Source organism: Hypomesus nipponensis, chromosome 27 (genome assembly GCF_054491055.1).
Source record: "Hypomesus nipponensis isolate SF chromosome 27, ASM5449105v1, whole genome shotgun sequence".
Lineage (NCBI taxonomy): Eukaryota > Metazoa > Chordata > Actinopteri > Osmeriformes > Osmeridae > Hypomesus > Hypomesus nipponensis.
The window spans coordinates 5,105,284-5,124,704 of NC_140387.1; the positions used below are offsets into that span (position 1 = coordinate 5,105,284).

At 41.6% G+C, this 19,421-nt stretch overlaps 2 protein-coding genes across 2 annotated transcripts; both read right to left on the reverse strand.

The window, feature by feature from the left end:
- Positions 1-9,516: 9,516 nt before the first annotated feature.
- adrb3b (adrenoceptor beta 3b) lies at positions 9,517-12,351 on the reverse strand. The gene is made up of 2 exons (XM_084693792.1): positions 12,271-12,351; positions 9,517-10,993 (listed from the first exon to the last, which is right to left on the reverse strand). Exon 2 carries the CDS (start codon positions 10,962-10,964, stop codon positions 9,804-9,806), a length of 1,161 nt encoding a protein of 386 aa, XP_084549918.1. The 5' UTR covers positions 10,965-10,993; positions 12,271-12,351; the 3' UTR covers positions 9,517-9,803.
- Positions 12,352-12,994: 643 nt separating this feature from the next.
- Positions 12,995-19,116, reverse strand: anxa4 (annexin A4). Its single transcript, XM_084694169.1, has 13 exons — positions 18,968-19,116; positions 18,014-18,065; positions 17,631-17,718; positions 16,829-16,923; positions 15,787-15,900; positions 15,580-15,670; positions 15,164-15,243; positions 14,547-14,603; positions 14,192-14,285; positions 13,849-13,944; positions 13,628-13,686; positions 13,366-13,488; positions 12,995-13,256 (listed from the first exon to the last, which is right to left on the reverse strand). Exons 2-13 carry the CDS (start codon positions 18,020-18,022, stop codon positions 13,197-13,199), a joined length of 966 nt encoding a protein of 321 aa, XP_084550295.1. The 5' UTR covers positions 18,023-18,065; positions 18,968-19,116; the 3' UTR covers positions 12,995-13,196.
- Positions 19,117-19,421: the final 305 nt, after the last annotated feature.

Consider the following 19,421-nt stretch of genomic DNA (forward strand, 5'->3'; position numbering starts at 1 on the left):
AGCCCTGCTAGACCCCTATTTTCAGAACCCTGGGCTGAGATGAGAAAAGGGGATGCTGTAATAGTCAACGTGTTGATGTGCATTACAGTGCTATGTAACTATCCAGAGATCCTATCTATATGCCGTTCTGATAATGGAATCCAAATGACCTTGTGGCAATACTATATTTGTGGTGATAATCTCATCCTTCAGTTGCCACAATGACTACAGGGTCTAATCAGGAAGGTTGTTGTTGACTATGACACATTTCTAATCTTTTGATGTCAAATATTTGCAGGTATAAAACAGGACACAATTTCACAATGTTCAGTTGTGTAATTCACATATGAATAGATGACGATAAAATGTTTATTTTGTCCGTGCAATCAACATCATGTCACATAGAAAAATGCTACTGTATTTGTGGTGCTCGAACAATAGAAACCCTTCATCAAGCGTGGCATCATCATTGATTGTCACGTCACAACATGCTGGGCCGTTAGGATTGTCTCATCAAACTATACAATTAAAATTCAAAATCTTCATGAATTACTCAAATTAAGATCTTACACTCAAACATCTTACTCAAGAATCTGGCAGTGACTAATGAAGTGAGAGGTGGCACAAGTGTAAGTGTAATCACCGAGAACATACATTAGCTGCCATTACATTAGTCCTATGAGGTCTGGGGTGATTACCAAGTGCCTAGATGCAGCATTCCTTAGATGATGTGGCCTGGACCCGTATTTGCAGCACAGATGTAACATCTGACTGAGACACCAATTGAATGGATCCATACACCTAATACATCTATTATCTCTTGCTATCTAATTGGCTCTTTGATATAATGCATGTTCTAGAGTCCAGCACAGCATGTGGATAGACAGTTGGATCCTTATCCTGCTGATTTGAGCTGCTGCATGTCAGATGAAAAATAACATCTTATTGACAAACGCACAATCATCTTGTTAGAACTATGGGAGCAACACATTTTTGACAGAAAATTATTGTGAAAAAGTTATCAAAGTTTGCATTGATACTTCTAAGTACAATGTAGTTGCCTAATTGATCCATCTTTAGTTCTTTATTGTCGATTAGTAGATTATTGTTTGCAGCGTCATAATTTATCCTATTTCTGCGTCTGCATTCAGCTGACTTGTAGTCTATTAGCCTAGTCTATGGTTCCTGGTTCAGTAGGTACGATTTAACTACTTTACTGAGATCTTAAAGTTGTAGGCTATATTAGTAAATCATGCATTCATGCAAAGATCAGTCTAGGCTACGCACTTTTCTGAAATCCGAGTGAAAAGTGAACTATATAGAATGTTAAACCATAAATGTTGCATGAACTATTTGATCAATATTAGGACTGTAATTAAGGTTCACATAATTTATGTTCAATTAAAGATTCACATATCTAAATACATTTTCTACATTGTGAACAACTTGCATTTGAATTACATCGGTTTATATCATGACTATGAAGCAGATACGCTGTCTTATAGAAATAGCACATTGGAGCGACATTCAATTATTTTTTATAAAATCTGAATCCTGCATAGTCTACTGCTGACTATAACGTATTATCAAATCCAAAAGTGCAATATTTACACGTGGCAATTGCTATCACAGAAGAAAACATGTATGTTATTAAAACAGCCATACCTGGAAATTGGAATACCAACTGCAAAAGTGAACTCCTTGAGAGGCAGTGTAGTAAGCTCGCGACGGAAAGCACAGCGCATCTCTGGACCAACGCTCAAGAGAGCCGCTCCGTTATAGGCTCTGGAGAGAAAGAGAGAGAGAGAGAGAGAGAGAGAGAGAGAGAGAGAGAGAGAGAGAGAGAGAGAGAGAGAGAGAGAGAGAGAGAGAGAGAGAGAGAGAGAGAGAGAGAGAGAGAGAGAGAGAGAGAGAGAGAGAGAGAGAGAGAGAGAGAGAGAGAGAGAGAGAGAGAGAGAGAGAGAGAGAGAGAGAGAGAGAGAGAGAGAGAGAGAGAGAGAGAGAGAGAGAGAGAGAGAGAGAGAGAGAGAGAGAGAGAGAGAGAGAGAGCGAGAGAGAGAGAGAGAGAGAGAGAGAGAGAGAGAGAGAGAGAGAGAGAGAGAGAGAGAGAGAGAGAGAGAGAGAGAGAGAGAGAGAGAGAGAGAGAGAGAGAGAGAGAGAGAGAGAGAGAGAGAGAGAGAGAGAGAGAGAGAGAGAGAGAGCGATGGGTATCTGAGCTTGAAATTTAGAATTGCTGTTTAATTTAAGCAGTGCAGTAATAGCCCTGTATATCAGAGAAAGCATAGACCAACTGATAGGGACACAATATCAAAACCTGAGGTGCCCCATTATTTATTTATTTACAGTTCAAGTTGATTTGTTTGGAAAAACATAAGATCAGTCCTTGTACAGCACACTTCCCAACTACCAAAAGCGTTTAGTATCCAGAAATCTGTGAACATAAACTGAATGTTTATGATAAGCATCTCCACCATCCTCCTACAGTGATTGACAGCTCACAGGAATGGCAATATAGCCTACATAGCCTACTGATAAATGGCGATGTGGACCGGGAGGGTGTGTTCAGAGGAATTGATTAGACAAGATTTATTTTTCTCTCTTAGACCTGCTCTTACTCAGACATGGTCTTAAATGAGTTCTTCTCTTTGGGGTGTATCCAGTTCCCAGTAACACAGTGCGTAATGAAGTGGGTTTGGCGCTTTCAACTAAAAAAGAAAGAACCTGATGCAGAATGTATATATGTTTGAGGCAACAAACAAAATTTCCTAAGACCATCTAAAATATATCTCTAAAACGTCTGATCAGAGCTGGTGTGACACTCCCTCATAGGTTTAGCAGATCTTTTAGCGTTGTAGAGATCATATAATGAAATAATACCAGATATATTTGAGATGCTCTTTCGGAACTTTGTTTGTTTTGGTAACTGCTATACATCCTGCATCCTGTGACCACAGCTGTACTGCTATTTTAAATTCAAGATCAATTGTTCGGCATTATCCACACGCATCAGTTATGGGAATCCTGGACAGTGAACCGAAAATGTCTGCTCTTGCTTTCAATTATTCCTATGCTATAGTTTTTTTAAATACATTTTTGTGTCTATTAGAATTTTACATGAACTGATGGCTGGCTGATTTTCAGATTAACAGAGCTAATGTAGGCCTGAATATCGTCATTTTACACCTAGCATTCTGAAAATGAGAAGTCGATGACCTTGCCCTTAAGTACTTCCAGCACAGTAAAGGTGGCTAGAATTTGTTTTTTTCAATATGTCACAACATGTTATAAGATATTAAAGATGCAGGTTTAGGAAGACTGCATATGTTAAACTGCGGTTTTCGTATGGTTCTAATCGGCATTAGATTGGTTCACCAGCGGCTCTACAATATCAAACATCCTATTCTCCCCCTCATACTGTGATTAATTTTTTTGTTACATTTATTACGTCTCAGAACGGTACCATATGACTGGCATAATTGTCCACTTAGTGTCTCGAAAAAGCCATATGGCCTTTATTAAGCTCACACATAACATTTCCAGCCCACTGTTCTTGAGGATGAGAGCGGCAATGGCCTTCATGTTGGAAAAAAACAACAGCTTATCATGCAGCCTCCAGGATTAGATTCTAAATTCAATGTCAACAACGTCATGAAGAGGGCAGAAGTAGCCTACTTCTCCAATGCCAATCCATGTTAGCATTGGTTTAGGAATACAGTACCTTCAGTTTAATTCAGCGTCAATTTTAGTCAGAAGGAAGTGGAACACAATATGGATAAAGGAACCTGTAAATCAGGCAGATTCAGGCAGACTACACAATATGAAATACATAGTTTATGGTTTCAAGATGGCTCATGAAGGAAGCAAGAGTTCACTATTAGAGAAAAAAAATTGTCAGCGGTAACCAAGACATATAGGTACTCAAATAGTATATACATTGTAAGTCTGAACCAAAGTGAGGTTCAGAAGGGAAGAGGTGTTTGAGGGATCAAAAAACAACTTCAAATGACTAGTCCCATCCATCAACCAATACCAATGTAATTACATTTACATTTAGTCATTTAGCAGACGCTCTTATCCAGAGCGACTAACAGTAAGTACAGGGACATTCTCCCCGAGGCAAGTAGGGTGAAGTGCCTTGACCAAGGACACAACGTTATGGGCACTGGTCTCCTGCTGTCCCTAGTGTCCTGTCTGTCTCATTGGGTGTGTTCCTTTCCTGGTCTTGTCTCACTTTCCTGGCTCCCTACACACCTGTCTCTTGTCCAAATCACCCAGCTGTAGTCCGTTGTCTAATAACCCTGGCCCTGTGTATATGTTTGCTCCCTTGTGGCTTGTTGAAGATGTTTGTGTGAGTATCCCTGCTATGTTCTCGTCTCGTCTCGTGAAGTAAAGTCTGCGTTCTTGTGACCTCCTTTCTGTCTCCTTGCTCTCGGGTCCACCCCATGCATTCACTGACGTTATCATGATCGATTTAAAAAGGATTTTCCTTGCTGCCTGTGACCTTTACATACAGACTATTGTTGAGGTAGAGCATGATAAAGTATGATAAAGTATGGCAAAGAGATTGGGGTTGAACTATTGCAAAGGAACGCCCAATTAGAAAGTGATACATTGATGTGCAGGTCTGGACAATCCCACTGTTACCATTACATTTATATCAGCGAGTTGCCAGGGGTATAATTTCATCCTTCTTCTCACTTTTACTTTAATCACAGACTGCATTGAATCTAACGCTGTGTGGCGCCTATGCCTACTTGATTAACTGTGAGTGTATGTCTCTCTCCGTCAACCAAGTCGGGATCTTCAGAAGTGAGGTGAAAGCCTTCCAACCGGGTTGTCAGGCCCTCCAATTTTCACATCGCTCTGTTTTATATAATCCGTCAGGATTCACACGTTTCCCTCTCTTCTCTCATGTGGGAGCCCTCGCACTGCCTGTCACAACTCGATTGCCTTTGTGGCCTGGTGTCAAGAACAGGTATTTATTGAACATATTTTGCCAACACCTCAGTTGCCTATGTTGAAGCGTTGACATACTGCTGTGTGCTATTTATTCTATTTTATTACTGTAATGTATTTATTTATATTTTAATATCCATTTGTGTCTTATGTCTGAGAATGGTATGTCTCTCTTAGTATCCTTTTTATTCAATTAAGTGGTTGCAGTTACACAAACACATTTCACTGCATGTTGTACTATGTATAATCATGTATGTGACAAATAATAAAATCTTGAATCTTGAATCTATGTTGTTACACTCTCCCTTTCTCGTACAAACACACTTATACGATACGCGCAAAAGAGGGTTTTCTACATGCCTCAACGATAATCCAAAAGAGGGTCCAATAATTCGAATTTCTGTTTAATTTGTCTATGCTGCATGTTAGTGTCTGACACAAGACTGAGAGAAGCTTGCGTTCACATTACGGGTGTTGTTTGCTTGATGATGTTGGTTACCCTCTCCTGGTTTCTCACAAAAAAGCGACCCCTGTTCTGTCTGGCAGGAGAACAACGCTCTTCCACATATGACCAGTCAATTCCAGCAAGTGGTGCCATGTTTGTTGTCGCACCAGGGGTTGCTATTTCCTCATGTAGTGCATCCCCTTGTGACACTGCAGTCGTAATAGTTTATTTTACCTGTCTCCACACTCCGTTTCAAATGATTCATGCAGTTTATTCTGCAAATAAGAATGCTAGCACCCCTGCTAATTCCACTAAAATATGATTCTTTTTCATCATTCATTTCATTAATGAAAGGTGCACATATATTGAATTTACAGGTAACATATTTCAACAGTTGTAGTAATAAGGATTAATAACAAGTAGTAATATGGATGCACAATGGATATAGTGGCATAATAAAACGAAACATCTGATAAACATAGACCAATGAATGAATTATCATTATACTGGCAAGGGATTAGAGAAAAGGTGCATCATTGTCCACAACAACATGATACAACCATAAGGATGTTTTAGATAGAAGACATGATAGAAGACGGATGCTTTATTTGTCACAAAGTCTAACAACATGTCAGTATTTAAAACGGTGTAGACTATGGAAGAAGTAACTGCATGTAGTTAGCGTCCAATTAAACCATTTAAAGCAAAGTGATCTTGAACAGCATGCGATTGGCAAGTACCAAACAAAATAAGTATTTTTGCTCAATTCCCAGTTTCCAACTCTCTAAATGTTTAAGATAATGATACTGTATGGTACATATTGCCACCATGGAATTGTTGAATGGTTATCTGAATCTTTTGTCTGGTCTTTTTATTTTCTAAGGATAGTAGTCGACAAGAGCCAGAAATGACTTCACGCAACAGTACCACTTAACTTGAAAAACATAAAAGCTTTTTGATGTACTTTTGTGAAAGATAGAAGGGATGTCTTTTGCTTTTCCCTTTCCTTTCCTGACTTTCATGCCCCACAGTCTGTATTGCATAATTCATGTCAAGGATGTTTAGATTCTCTCGCCAATCTGCAGATTGATTAATACTTATAAACCCAGAACCAAACTGAATAGTCACACCATTCCTGAAGAGACAGACTTAACTTTTCTTTAGCGGTTTACAAAACTATACAGGGAAAAACTTTGGAGACACAACTTTCCATTATTCCTAATTCTGGATCTGTTGGATCTGTTTTTTTCCAGCACTGAATTTAACCACCTTAGGGGCTAAGTGACCCTCACCTCAACTATGGTTGAATTATGAAATTTAATGAAATTACATCCAATCCCACTTGTGCTTCCTCATTTTGGACCAATTGGATCTGGTCCCTATGAGATTTTGATGGCCAGTGCTCTGCTGCTATCTCACATGAGACTGACTTGCTCAGGACTTTGATTAGTCCTGTGGCTTGATCGGTTCCTAATCAGCTCCCTCGTGGGTGTAAGACATGACGAATGTTCATGAATTCTCGTGCCACGCTGCCAGCTGTTAGCAAAGTGGAGGGAGGAGAATGCATCTGCTCAACTTCATGCTGATGGACACAATGGGAGTTCGGATTGCTATTGTTAGTAATCAGACTTTTACTCCAACCCACCCATTACCCCGTGCACTTCTAGTGTTCCAGAACACAACCCCCCAGTGCCCCTGCATCAGAACGACCTTCCTTACAACATATGGATGTATTTTTTGCACGTGTGTGATTCTTCTTCTTGTCTTATATGTGAACATTCGGTTTCCAGACACTGTGAACTCAATGAAGCAACATATTTGCACACAACCTTTTTTCTGAAATAACATTTGTTCCCAGGACATTAGGCCAGCTGGACACATCTTCAGAGAATAACATCAGATGCTTAATCCTTTCACATTTCCAGGTATGATCTGAACTCAAGAGAGGAACCAACAAACCTTTTCGGAATCTCAAAAGAAAAAGTTATATGTAGATCTGTTGTAAAAATTGAAGATGTAACACATTTATCCTGTATAAGAATGATTCTGTGTTCAGCATTCCTTGTGTGTAGGGAGAGGCCATAAAAGATGTCTGGCCTTATCTGTGTTGGGTGAATCATGTGGTCAAGCTCACAGGGGTCAAAAGGCACACACATGCACACACTCAAACACGTACACTCGTGCATCAGGTCTACACAAGGAGCCAATGAAGAAGAGCCATGGAACATTTGCATGCATTTGTCTTAACCAATGACTGTAAAAAGTGGGGCTGCTTAAATAGCTAGCTAGCACAACATGCTAGCAGACAAACTTTGTAGCACAATGGCATGTGATGTTTTTGTCTCCTTGTGGGCCGACCGCAAGCAATAAACTCACTGACTGACTGTGCAATGCTTGATAGATTAATATTTCTGACAAAATCATTCTGTGTAATGGAACACCATGGATTGGTTTCTGATGTAGCCAATCATACAATCAGGCTGCCAGAAGCTTCTCAATTTGTGCGGTGTCGGTCGTGCCCCCAGGTCCTTGTAGTCTTCATCTTTCATTAATAGTCCTCACAGTCACTAGGACATTGGCTGGCAAACTTGAACTGGTTTGGGGAGGAAATGGAGGCCCTGGGAGGCCATCTGTATCACTGGCCCTGCGCAGTGAGACACAGAACTATGATGTGATTTGAATGAATGAATACAGGACGGTGATCCATGTACCCCGGGCCCAGGTTGATGGAAGATCCATCCGTAGTTCATCCTTTTACTTAAAATGTGTTTTGGTCTCCACGTGTTGCCTAGCTACCACTGCTATGATGACTCATAGTACTGGTTAGTGCTCTCCAGTAGACACACTGTGGGCCAGTTCTGTTTACATGCACACGTGTGTCATGTGTTTCACATGAAAGTCACAACATGGAACGTCTAACAACCTGCCTAAAATCAAACTTGACGTGACTGTAAACAGTCCAGCTGAGGTTTGAATATAAGGTTTGATATAAACTGAAGAGTTTATATCGTACACAGACGTAAACTGACTCGGAAGATCTGTGGGTGAACACATAAAGTACATGATGTACTCCTGTTGCTCCTCTATGCAGTTTTATTCTCGGCCAGGAATCTGTTCCATCTTCGCCTTTCTTTCTTTAATGTCTTATTTAAAAAAGATAAGCTGGGTTTTGGGGAATTGAAAAATCTCTACATCTCCATGGTGTCTATGTAAAACATTTATAAAAAGCACTATCCAACCATACAGTGAAAAGATAGGATGGATTTAAATTCCAAAAGCATCCTCGCACATTTAAATGGGCTTGCAATCACGCTGCCAGAATCATCTATTTGAATGCTTATGATACATTGTCACATTAAGACAATGAAAATGAGAAAAATGTTTCTCATATTGCTTTGGTACTTGGGAAGTAGTCAACCTAAAAATATTTGTGCAACAACCAGATGATGAGCTTTTAAATTGCCAAAGTTGATATAAAAGACAGAGGGAAAGACATTTCTGAAAGACAATTATGAAAAACAAACCTTTGGATACTTCATGATATGCATTATCAACCCTGAATGGTTAAAATCAGGTTAAAAAACATTTGCCTTTGAGATGTGCCACTTAATATGCAATTTTCCCTGAGAATACACTTTTTTTTTTTAAATAATATTTGTTTCCAAGACATCAGACCAGCTAGACAAGTCTGCAGGGAATAACAACAGATGCTTAGTCCTTCCACATTTCCAGGTATAATCTGTTTCGGCTGTCTAGCCAGAGCAGGTCTGTGCTGTCAAGACAGATCAAACATCCGACTCCGAAACAGTCCATGTAGCTATCAACACCTGTCACTTCCTTGCATCCTTAGGTCAAGATGACACAAACAAGTTTGACATGCTTTCCCCCTGACGCGTTCTGATTTTCATATGCAAAATTTGCCATCCAGTATTTCCTAGCCAACTTACAGCTATCAGTAATCTTTGAACTTGTGCCCTGAGTTTGTGAACTTGTACACACTATTACTTTCAGATATAAATTTGAGAAGACACGAATACACATTGCTTATACACATAACTCATACTAATGCTCAACCGAGGAAAAACAAATGAAAACAATCTAAACACTTACCCCCAAAAAAGAGAAGTAACAATAAGTGGAACCATTGATGCCTTTTATTAATTAAACTAGACTAGCATAACTTCCCCATCGATACACCCACACGCTAGTTACATGCCAAAAACAAACCAACCAAAACTGAAGCGTGGGAAGTTGATCTCTTCCGCTTTCTCAGTGTTCATGCTGCATCCTGCACCAACCTCTCACACTGGTATCGATCAAAGGAAGTGAAAAATCAGTCATCAACTTCCCACCACTAACAGTGGCAAAAAAAGACATGGTCACAGCCTAAAGCAAAGTTGTACTGACGCCAATATAAAAACAATTATACAGGTGTGATTCTGACTGCCTCTGGACCAACGGGATCCATTTCCCCTGAAGGCAACTCCAGACACGGACCCTCCGCCAAGGTGGGAGTGGGGCCGGTCTGGCTGGGGGCCTTCTGCAGGCTCTTCAACAGGCGGTGGAGACCGACCCTTGACAGCCAGGGGCAACCCAAAAGGGACCGGAAGGCAGCGCGGAACTCACGACTGCGGCAGTAGATGATGGGGTTTAGGCCCGAGTTTACGTATCCCAGCCAGTTGAAGAACAGGAAGAGCTCCCGGCACGGGACGCCGGGCTCGAACACTTTGATGACGTTGGACACAAAGAAAGGGAGCCAACACAAAGTGAACGTTCCAATGATGATCCCCAACGTCTTGAGAGCTTTGTGTTCCTTGAGGATTGTGGGTCTCGTAGGCCTTCGACTTCCTGTCGTTGGGTTGAGGTGACCGGCACCGCCCCCCATGCTGGCCCCGACACCATCCCCAGCTGAAAATTCCACGTCGCTATCACTGTGGAAGCGCAGCCTGTTCCTGTTTATCATTCCAACTTGTTGAGTGGCGATGAGGAACACTCGGCCGTAGACGAAAACCATAACCAGTAGGGGGACATAGAAGGACACCGCGGAGGAGATAATGGCATAGGTCGCGTTGGTTATGAAATCACAGCAAGCGGGCTCCCGGTAACACTGCAGGGCGTCCTCGACGTCGTGAGCTCGCCACGATTGGCTCATGACGGGAACAAAGGAGAGGAGCGCGGCCACGCCCCACACCGCGCACACCATCGTCCTCGCCCGCCGCTTCCCCAGCAGCACCTGGTGTCTGAGGGGCCGGGTGACGGCCACGTAGCGGTCCACGGCGATGGCGCACAGAGTGCCCGTGCTGGCCGTCACGCACAGCACGTCGATGGAGATCCAGAGCTCGCAGGCCGTGGCACTGAGGAGCCAGTTACCGGTCACCACCAGGGACGACCCCAGAGGCTGCACCACGCAGCCCACCAGGAGGTCAGCACAAGCCAGCGATGTAATAAAAACGTTGGTGGTGGTCTGGAGGTGCAGGGTGCGGGTAATGGTGATTATAACCAGCAGGTTTCCAGACACGGTGATAAAAATAATTGGCACAATGAGCAGTGTCACCATGGGTCCGGCAGGGATGTTGCTGCTCATACTGTCTTCAGTCAGACTCACAGAAGTCCCTGAAGCACAGGAAAGGGAAACTAAGTGTCAGCAACTCGAACCGTCTGTGCTCACAGCAATAAAGGGCAATAGGATGTGTTGCAAAATGTCCCCTGTCCATGCTCCAGCTATCCACTCAAACAAATTGTTATTAAAGTTGTATTGCACAAAGGGAATATGTTTTTGCAAAAACTTTATAGCGGCACCCAACAAAAATGTCTTATAAATAAATGTTCTTATAAAGAATATAAATAAACACATCTCATGAGTCAGAACTTGATGTATTTGTTTGACAGGAAGTAAAAGGCAACATTTGCATCATTACATTTAGTGGATATAACTAATCCATACTGTAGCTGTCAAATTAAAACTCTTAAACTCTGGTTACAACAATCCATTGACAGATCGAGTCTGTTAGCTGTATTTGTACTGACCTGAAATAATCCTTTGAGTGGATATGAAATATGTACAAAAACATTCCGACCTGAAATGTTCCAATGAATTGTTTAGATCATCATCGCAAGGGTGAGCATTTTAGTAAAGCTGTCAACAAGTTGTCACCCGTGCATTGACATTGTCATGTCACTTGCTGTTTGACCTCAGCAGTGCTGGTATGGATGTGGTTTCCTCTGTATGCCTCCCTTCTTTTGGTGATGTGGTGTGGAGAGTTGCAGGCATGCAATCTGGTGCAAAACATGCTATCGCCAACAAAGGTAATGCTATGACTCACATTATCTATGGTCTGAGGTTCTCAAATCTTATTGACTCATTACTTTTGTTATATACACTCCCTGAATTACGTGTTCATCAATGATGATCAATGATGCACAAAAACATTGGTTTTCTGGACCCTCATAACCAATTTATAAGCATTGGGAATCTATCGATTTGACCTTAGACCTTTGCTGTTTTGCCATTGCGGACCACATACTGTATGGATCTCAAAAGCACTACTGCTTTAAGGCTTCATGCAGCGTCTTCTCTATATTTGGATTGAAACAGGATGTTTTTCATGCCTTTAATAAGCATTCACCACAATGTTTTCACTCTCACAGCTCCAATAGCAACAGCGTAGACTCTCATTTGCATGGCTGTTGGTTTAGACTGGTTGACTACTTGAACCCAGTTCCTAAAACTCACACACAATGTGTCACGCACAATGTCAGTACATATTAGGCTAAATTGTATTGAGATGTTATATTATGGACTATGTATCAGTTTAACCTTTCTGACCAATTCAATAGCTCGTGGCAGAGACACCATGAGACATGGTCTGATCCTACAGTATAAACCATACCTGTATTTCAAATGGTGTCCACAGTGGAACGCTTGCCCGTGGTGAATGCTTTGTGATGCCACTGACTAGAGTAAAAAATGGGTTACAAATAAAACCACACAATACATTAGTATATTAGAAGCCAACTTTCTCAAGTTATTGAGGCTGGTTGCTCCTAGACGTTTGAGAGTATATGTTCACTGCTGGCTGTTGCTTCCCAGAGGAATTGTAATTAAGAAAACATTTTTATAGCAAGCAATGAGATTTATTGTTTCGCCTGTTGTTGCTCATATTCAACACAGCGGTGACATCACTGTCAGATCCCCAAATGAATGAATGATGGTGGCCCCACCTTGAGGCACTAGAGGGTAATACATACGTTTCAGTACTTCTATTGCTGTGCCGTGTCCTGTAATAGGCCTGCTCCTTTGTCAAAATGACTGTTTATGAGCTATCGGGCCTGCCTGAATGGATTACAACGTGCTTTACTGCCTTCCAAATCTAACTAACATGCTGTTAAGGTAATTGGATCAAAAGACTGTGAGCTGACTCGACAAATGAGCAAAAACGAACTAATTAAACAAATGGACTTCATTGACAGGTCGGTGATGAAAACGTCTCTGTCTGTGGGCGTCAGAGGTCAGTAAGGTCTACATCACCAGGCCTTGGAGACAGCTCGGTCTCTAACTTGACACCTCCTATTCATGCATTCGTATGGGATCAATAAAGGGAACTCAGACAGGTGTAAAATGTAATTCGTTTCTGGTTTAATTAGCACTAGAAACTGTGAAAAGGCCATCATGGTTCATTTGTAAAAAAAAAAAAGCATGGGGTTTAGAATTGTAGAGAGTTGGAGCACAGGTGCTTGAAGGCAAGGGAAACTGCCCACCAAAACCTATTATCTTGTCACATGGTTGAAGTCATCAACCAATGACGTCATCGCTGTTCTATTGCTCTCCGCCGCACAGTTCCAGCAGGATTTTGCGATAATCACCCGATGTGTCCCCCTAAACATGAGAGGAATCATCAGTTTGACTTGGAGACCACAGGAAAAAAGGGAACATATTTCCCCATCAACTTTTAGTACTAGTTCATATCTAGTAACCCGTTTCCTACCTTGATGAAGGAGTAGAGGGTCTTGCCATACAGCTTCAGGAACTCAGCCTTGATATCCAGCATGTCTATCTCAGCCCGAGCCACCATGATTCTGATCAGGACGCTGTCTGTTGTACCCAGACCCTGAGACAAAGGGAGGTGGTCTGGTTAAGACGACAGTTACATGATTTACCACAGACTTCTACCCACTTCTAACCAACACCATTCCATGTTTTCTTACATATAATCCAAACATGCATCACGATTTGAAAAGGTAAATCACCTTCATGGATTTGTATAGCCGCTCAGCGAAGAAGGCTGGCTTGTTCCTCACGCATTTCACTGTAATCATCAAACAAACACATTTCACATCGACATTTCACCAAACTTAACTTTCACATACATCATGCAGACACAGCCATAACCATCAGCATGTGCATGAAATATAGACTATACAAAATACTAAAAAATGTATCACAGGGGTTGACGTTAGATCAGTCAGACCTATTGCCAGGAAGACATCCTCTAGATGACCAGACATCTCCCTTTTGATGCTGTCCTCAATAGTCCTTCCAGAGATCTTTTCATACTCCCCAAACACTGAGAGAGGGAGAAAAAGATGGTATGAGGAAGGGGGTGCAGATATGTACAGTTTTTTGGGTTAGGATGACACTACAAAAGTTAAGGTCATCAACACTAAAACTCCATTGCGAGGGGTAAAGTGTTATTCGTCAAATGACCACAGGGGGGCCAATATTTTTGAGCCACAAAAAAAAGGAGGAACAACACTGTGATTGCTGTGTTTATGAAGTAAGGAAAGAATTGATATGTCAAAGTAGAGAAGTACCTCGAAGTAAGTGGTTTTGGTTCCTCACACAGAGCACAGTGAGGAACTTCACCTCGTCTGTGCCCCAGCGTGCTTCCCCGGCCTCGTAGATGTCCTGCACACAGCAGTACCCGCATTTCACAAAACCAACGATTGCGACATCAGCAACATCAGCACACTCTCTCTCCTCATGTCATGTCATGTTATGCCGTAACCTTTCTAGTTGGCGCCCGAAAATGGCTGCCTAGGTAGGCTCTCCTGCCAAAGTAAATTCCTTGTCTGTGCAAACTTTCATGGCAAATAAACACCAATTCGGATTCGGATTCGGATTACCCCCCAGCACATGACTCCTTGATCGGTGTATGGTTTCCGTTACCTTAGCATCCTGAACAGCCTGTGCTTCATTCACGCCGTTGCCTTCATCTCGCCCTGCCTGTCAATCACAACACAGACATACACTCAGGTTAGCACAAATACATGGCTTTACAGGACTGGGATGAGAGAGTAAATGATATATCAGAGGAAGTAACGTTGCTCTTGTTGGTTAGTGGTAGCTGATTGAAACAGTTGTATTCTATTTTAGTTCATCTTATTTTTATTTTTTATTTCACTGTTGCTCGCTTTTCTACAGGTACACTTGTTGTTTAATTGTAACTTGCGTAACTACATGCTCTTATGGTTTTTCCCTTTGGCAATGACTTTTTGGTTGTTCACAATGTGTGCTTCTTGTTTTGGCTACCCGCAATGCTTTGGGGCTATCTTGTTGTTATTATCAGTGACCTATGCACTTTGTAAAGCTCTATCTTGGAAGTCTTAATGTAAATTTAATGTAAATGTAAGTAGGCCTGACTGGTCTGCTGATTAAACGGTAACGTTGGATTCCCTCTGATTGAATGAGGAAAGGTCATCTACGTGTGTATTTGCAGTAGATTACAGTTTACACCATGGGTCAAGCTGGGGGGCGGGGGGGGTTATAAAAAGGGTGTGATTTACCGTGAGAAGTGAGACTAGAACTCTCTGGAACATTCCTGATGTATCACCACAGATATCATCTTCCAAACTCCTTTCGTATTCTGCCGTCCAAAAGACAGGAAATCAATAATAGCAATACAATTGCAACTAACTCAAACAACATGTTAAGAGTACAAAGAAAACTAGAAACTTTCTTTGCAAAAAAACACTATCAATAATTAAAAGCAGAAAACCAAATATGAATCTTTTTTTTTTATAAATTAAAGCCCTACCTACCATGAATTATTGTGTTCATATTCTGTCTCAATGTCCATCAATAGGCCTAATATTGTCAGATCAGATATAATCCATATTGTGCTGAAGTCAGAAATGTGCCTAAACAATCAGCATGTGATTTGTTTTAGCTGGAGATTGCTTAAAGAGACAGTAAGAGCTACCTTTTTTATAGAAGGCGGTGATGGCTCTCATTTCAGCATTTGTCCTTGAGGCAAGGATGTCAATGAGACCAGCCTCCTCAGTTCCAGCACCCTGGTATTCAGGGAGGAGGTAAACAGCACGATTTAGTGTACGGATGCTACAGCAGTAAATGCATGTAAAAATCCAGTAACAGCCACTGTGTGGAATGGAGGGTAACAGTGTTTAACCTTGATGGCGTTTTTCAGCTCATACGCATCATACACGGGAGCCAGCATCAGGAGGCCCAGGACCACCTTCTCAAAGTTGCCCGTCAACTCCGAGCGCAAGTCGTCATTCAGGTCCTATGAAGAAGGGGGAGCAAGGTGGCTGAGCGGGTAGAGCGTCGAGCTAGTCATCTGAAGGTCGCCAGTTCGATTCCCGGGCGGCGCACATTACGTTGTGTCCTTGGGCAAGGCACTTCACCCTACTTGCCTCGGGGGGGGGAATGTCCCTGTACTCACTGTAAGTCGCTCTGGATAAGAGCGTCTGCTAAATGACTAAATGTAAATGTAAGAACGAAAGACATAAGGAGGTGGGACGGAGAAAGGAAAACAATCTCATTGTGCCTCCTCAGAAAGCATTGAAGTTCATTTCCACAAGACGATTCGAAACCATTTCGAAAAAGAGCCACGTTGCATTTAAGATAACATACGGCCTAGCAAAAGTGGTTCACGGTGATCAGAAACAAGGCTATGGTCTCCAGGGTGTGGTTGCGGAAACATTGGACGTTGGCGTTTATGAAAGACAGGCTGTTCCTTGACAGCTAGCCAATGACTGCGTCCAAGCTTCTCCTGGCATGACTCACCGTTTCTGTCCACAAGGATTCCACTTGCAATCTTTGCTCTTCCCTCTGGCGTATGCGGTCATACAACAGACAGATAGGGCAAGCTCACTATCTCAGTGCCCAGTATAGTAAACAGAAACCAAACTTCCCTTTTAGTTAATATATTGAGCAGGATTAGGGGTTTAACGCGGCGATAAACTGGCCTCTCTGTGTCCTGTCAACATACAGCCGATATGCATCTGTGTGTTAAGGTTAATAGTTAGCCACCGTTACCATCTGCTCAACCTGCCCCACCCATATACGCAAATACAGGCAGAAGTAAAGAAGTCATTAGAGACAGTAACCATCTCTGTTGTACAGTATGCGTACATCTGTTTTTTGGAGAAAAAAAACCTGTAAACGTGCCAATAGACATTAACTATGATTGTGTCAAATGCTCTTCACACCTTGCCGACGCTCTGCTTGTATGCTTCCTTGATGCGTTGCCTCTGAGCAATCGTACGATGAGACAGGATGTCAATGACAGCTGCCTCATCAGTGCCTGGAAAAGAATATCACACACATTCCCTCACTTTTTATCCTGCTGTTAAAAAGGTCATTTACAACACCATGTTTTTGCTTTGAGGACATGTGACAAGATTGCTTTTCAATTATGTTCTATACAATACAGTGGTTCATCACCACTCTGGATTCTGCGTGAAATAAACCTGCATGAATGTGAGAGAGGCAGGCACTGTTCACAAGAAGTGATCTAAAACTAAAGTCAGGCGAAGGTGATTACAAATTCCTAACTTCATCAGCATTCCATGCATGGTGCCAAGATTCACCAAATTGAAAACACTTTTGAGGACTTTACTACACAGTGTTGCCCTGTAAGCTACCACAATAGACACAGCCAACACCAGACTGAGGAGAAAGACAAATCAACAACGAAAATGCGAGGCAATAAGACATGACTATACCATAAGCCTTCTCTTCTCAACACTGTTGAAAACAGAAACGTTGACGGGGTCAACTGAAGAGGAATGAATGAGGTCATACAATGGAAACCACTGCAGCCTAGATTTTTTATTTCCACAATTGCAGTGCCGTCTCTTGTGCAGGACAGCTCTTTCCTACTGCTCTACACAAGTGGAATCTTTAAGGATAGAATCAGGACACTAAGGGCATGGAATATAATCAAACTTAAAAGACAATGCTTCCATTCTGCAGGCCAACTTTATTTTAATCTGGAGAGGGGTCACTTACCGGCCCCCTTCATGGCTCCTCTCAGACGTTGGACATCCTCATCTGGGTTGAAACCAGAAGCCTCCGTGACAGTGCCCCGATTGCCAATCTGGAGTGACACATCATAATGGCAAACAACACATTTAGACATACACTGCAGTCATGCTTTGATGCAATACTCTAGTAATCATGGTTAAAGTATCTGTGAATAAAGTTTGGAAATACAAAAGCACAGTAATAAGAAGCCGCCTCTGTTTCTATGTGCTGTGACATCAGTTTTAAGGAATCATAAGTAACTTATGATTATGTAATATTGAAATAGTATTATATTGATAATGGCTCCTTATTTCAAACGCATTATGCATACATTAAAAAGTTTCGTGTCTGTGCTCAGAAGGACTTACTGCCGCCATGGTAATGAAGATATAAGAGTCCAAACGTAAGAAATGGAAAGAGCTAGAAAAATAGGAAAATCACTTTTGAATACATTATTCATAAAGTTACATAAACTAGTTACAAAGTTAGGGGTTGATGTATCAAGCATAAATCATGGTCACTTATAGTTCAGTAGGGCTTTCTTTGGCAGGTAACCTAAGCCAACTTCCTATACTTATTCATCATTAGTCTCTCATTAATAGTGCATGCAATATTCTAAAAGCGTTTTCCGTGATCGCGTTCAACTGTTCTCTGTGTGTGTCATTAAAACAAAAAGACCTTCTCACTATTCACTCCAATCGTTTGGGGACTTCTCATTAGTCCACTCCACTTGGCAGATGCTGAGATCATCTTACCAACAATCACGATTTGACCCCGTAATCAAATGTATTTTAACCCAAGTCTCGTTATTTCAATTCAAACGATAGGCCCAACATAACGAATATGCAAAGTTGTGTCCATTTATGTTGAACGGATATATAAAAAAACTAAAAAACTTTTGCTTTAAAGTAAATATATGCTTCTGGGACCTTTGTCCCAAGTGTGTGGGTAAGTTAAAGTTGGGTAACACAATGAGTTGGTGTTGCCTACTGGATACAACATGATCGATGAACTTCACTAAAGTGACTCCAAATTACATTGTTTCATTATAAGTTAACCCACTGCCACGTTAGCACGGTCTTGGTGGACAATCTGCTAAATCTTGAGAAGTTATAGGCGATAAGTTATACATTGCATTTACTTTTATGTTTATACTTAGACTAATACTTGCTAGAACTCTCCTTGGCAATGGCCACTACCCGGAAAACTGTTCGTGAAGCAACCTTTATTTTCTCAGACACACCCTTTAACTAGCGTAAATCTTTTCAAGAGGGAACGTCAATGTTAAAATCATTGAAACATTTATCTGCGGTAACACTAACCTTTGAGACTTATATTGTTCCAAAAAATTCTGAGGTGTAAAGTCGCTTCAGAGTCTCGCTTCAGGGTGTAACGTATGTAACTTGGCGTGTAACATCCACCTTTATGGATACGAACTGTAAAACCTCTCTTTGGATCCCACCCCTTTATGCTGCATTCAGCACCGCAGACTTTGGTGGACCTCAGATCAGCTGACAACTCTCAAAACCAAAATCCACTCATACACGAATGAATGAATAGTAGTGCTCAATCATTAACACCTCATTTTCCAGATGTGCATTTGGCATTTGGCATACTTCTTTGTGGATATTGTTCCTCGACAGAAGTATAACAGTCATTTTCGTCCAAATCCAACCTGAATCCAACAAACGGTAAATTCAGCGCACCGCGGTGGTGGTAGAAGGACTACAGATCCCATGTTTCTGCAATGACGTAGATGAGCAAGTCAGCAGCAGA

What these genes read in the sequence shown, in the direction of transcription:
- adrb3b (XM_084693792.1), bottom strand. Translation starts at nt 10,964, where the DNA reads ATGAGCAGCAACATCCCTGCCGGACCCATGGTGACACTGCTCATTGTG.
- anxa4 (XM_084694169.1), bottom strand. An exon ending in AGGAGCCATGAAGGGGGCCG is followed by an intron (nt 16,924 to 17,630) that starts GTAAGTGACCCC and finishes ATTCTTTTCCAG; the next exon opens with GCACTGATGAGGCAGCTGTC. An exon ending in CCCTCTACTCCTTCATCAAG is followed by an intron (nt 13,257 to 13,365) that starts GTAGGAAACGGG and finishes TCTCATGTTTAG; the next exon opens with GGGGACACATCGGGTGATTA.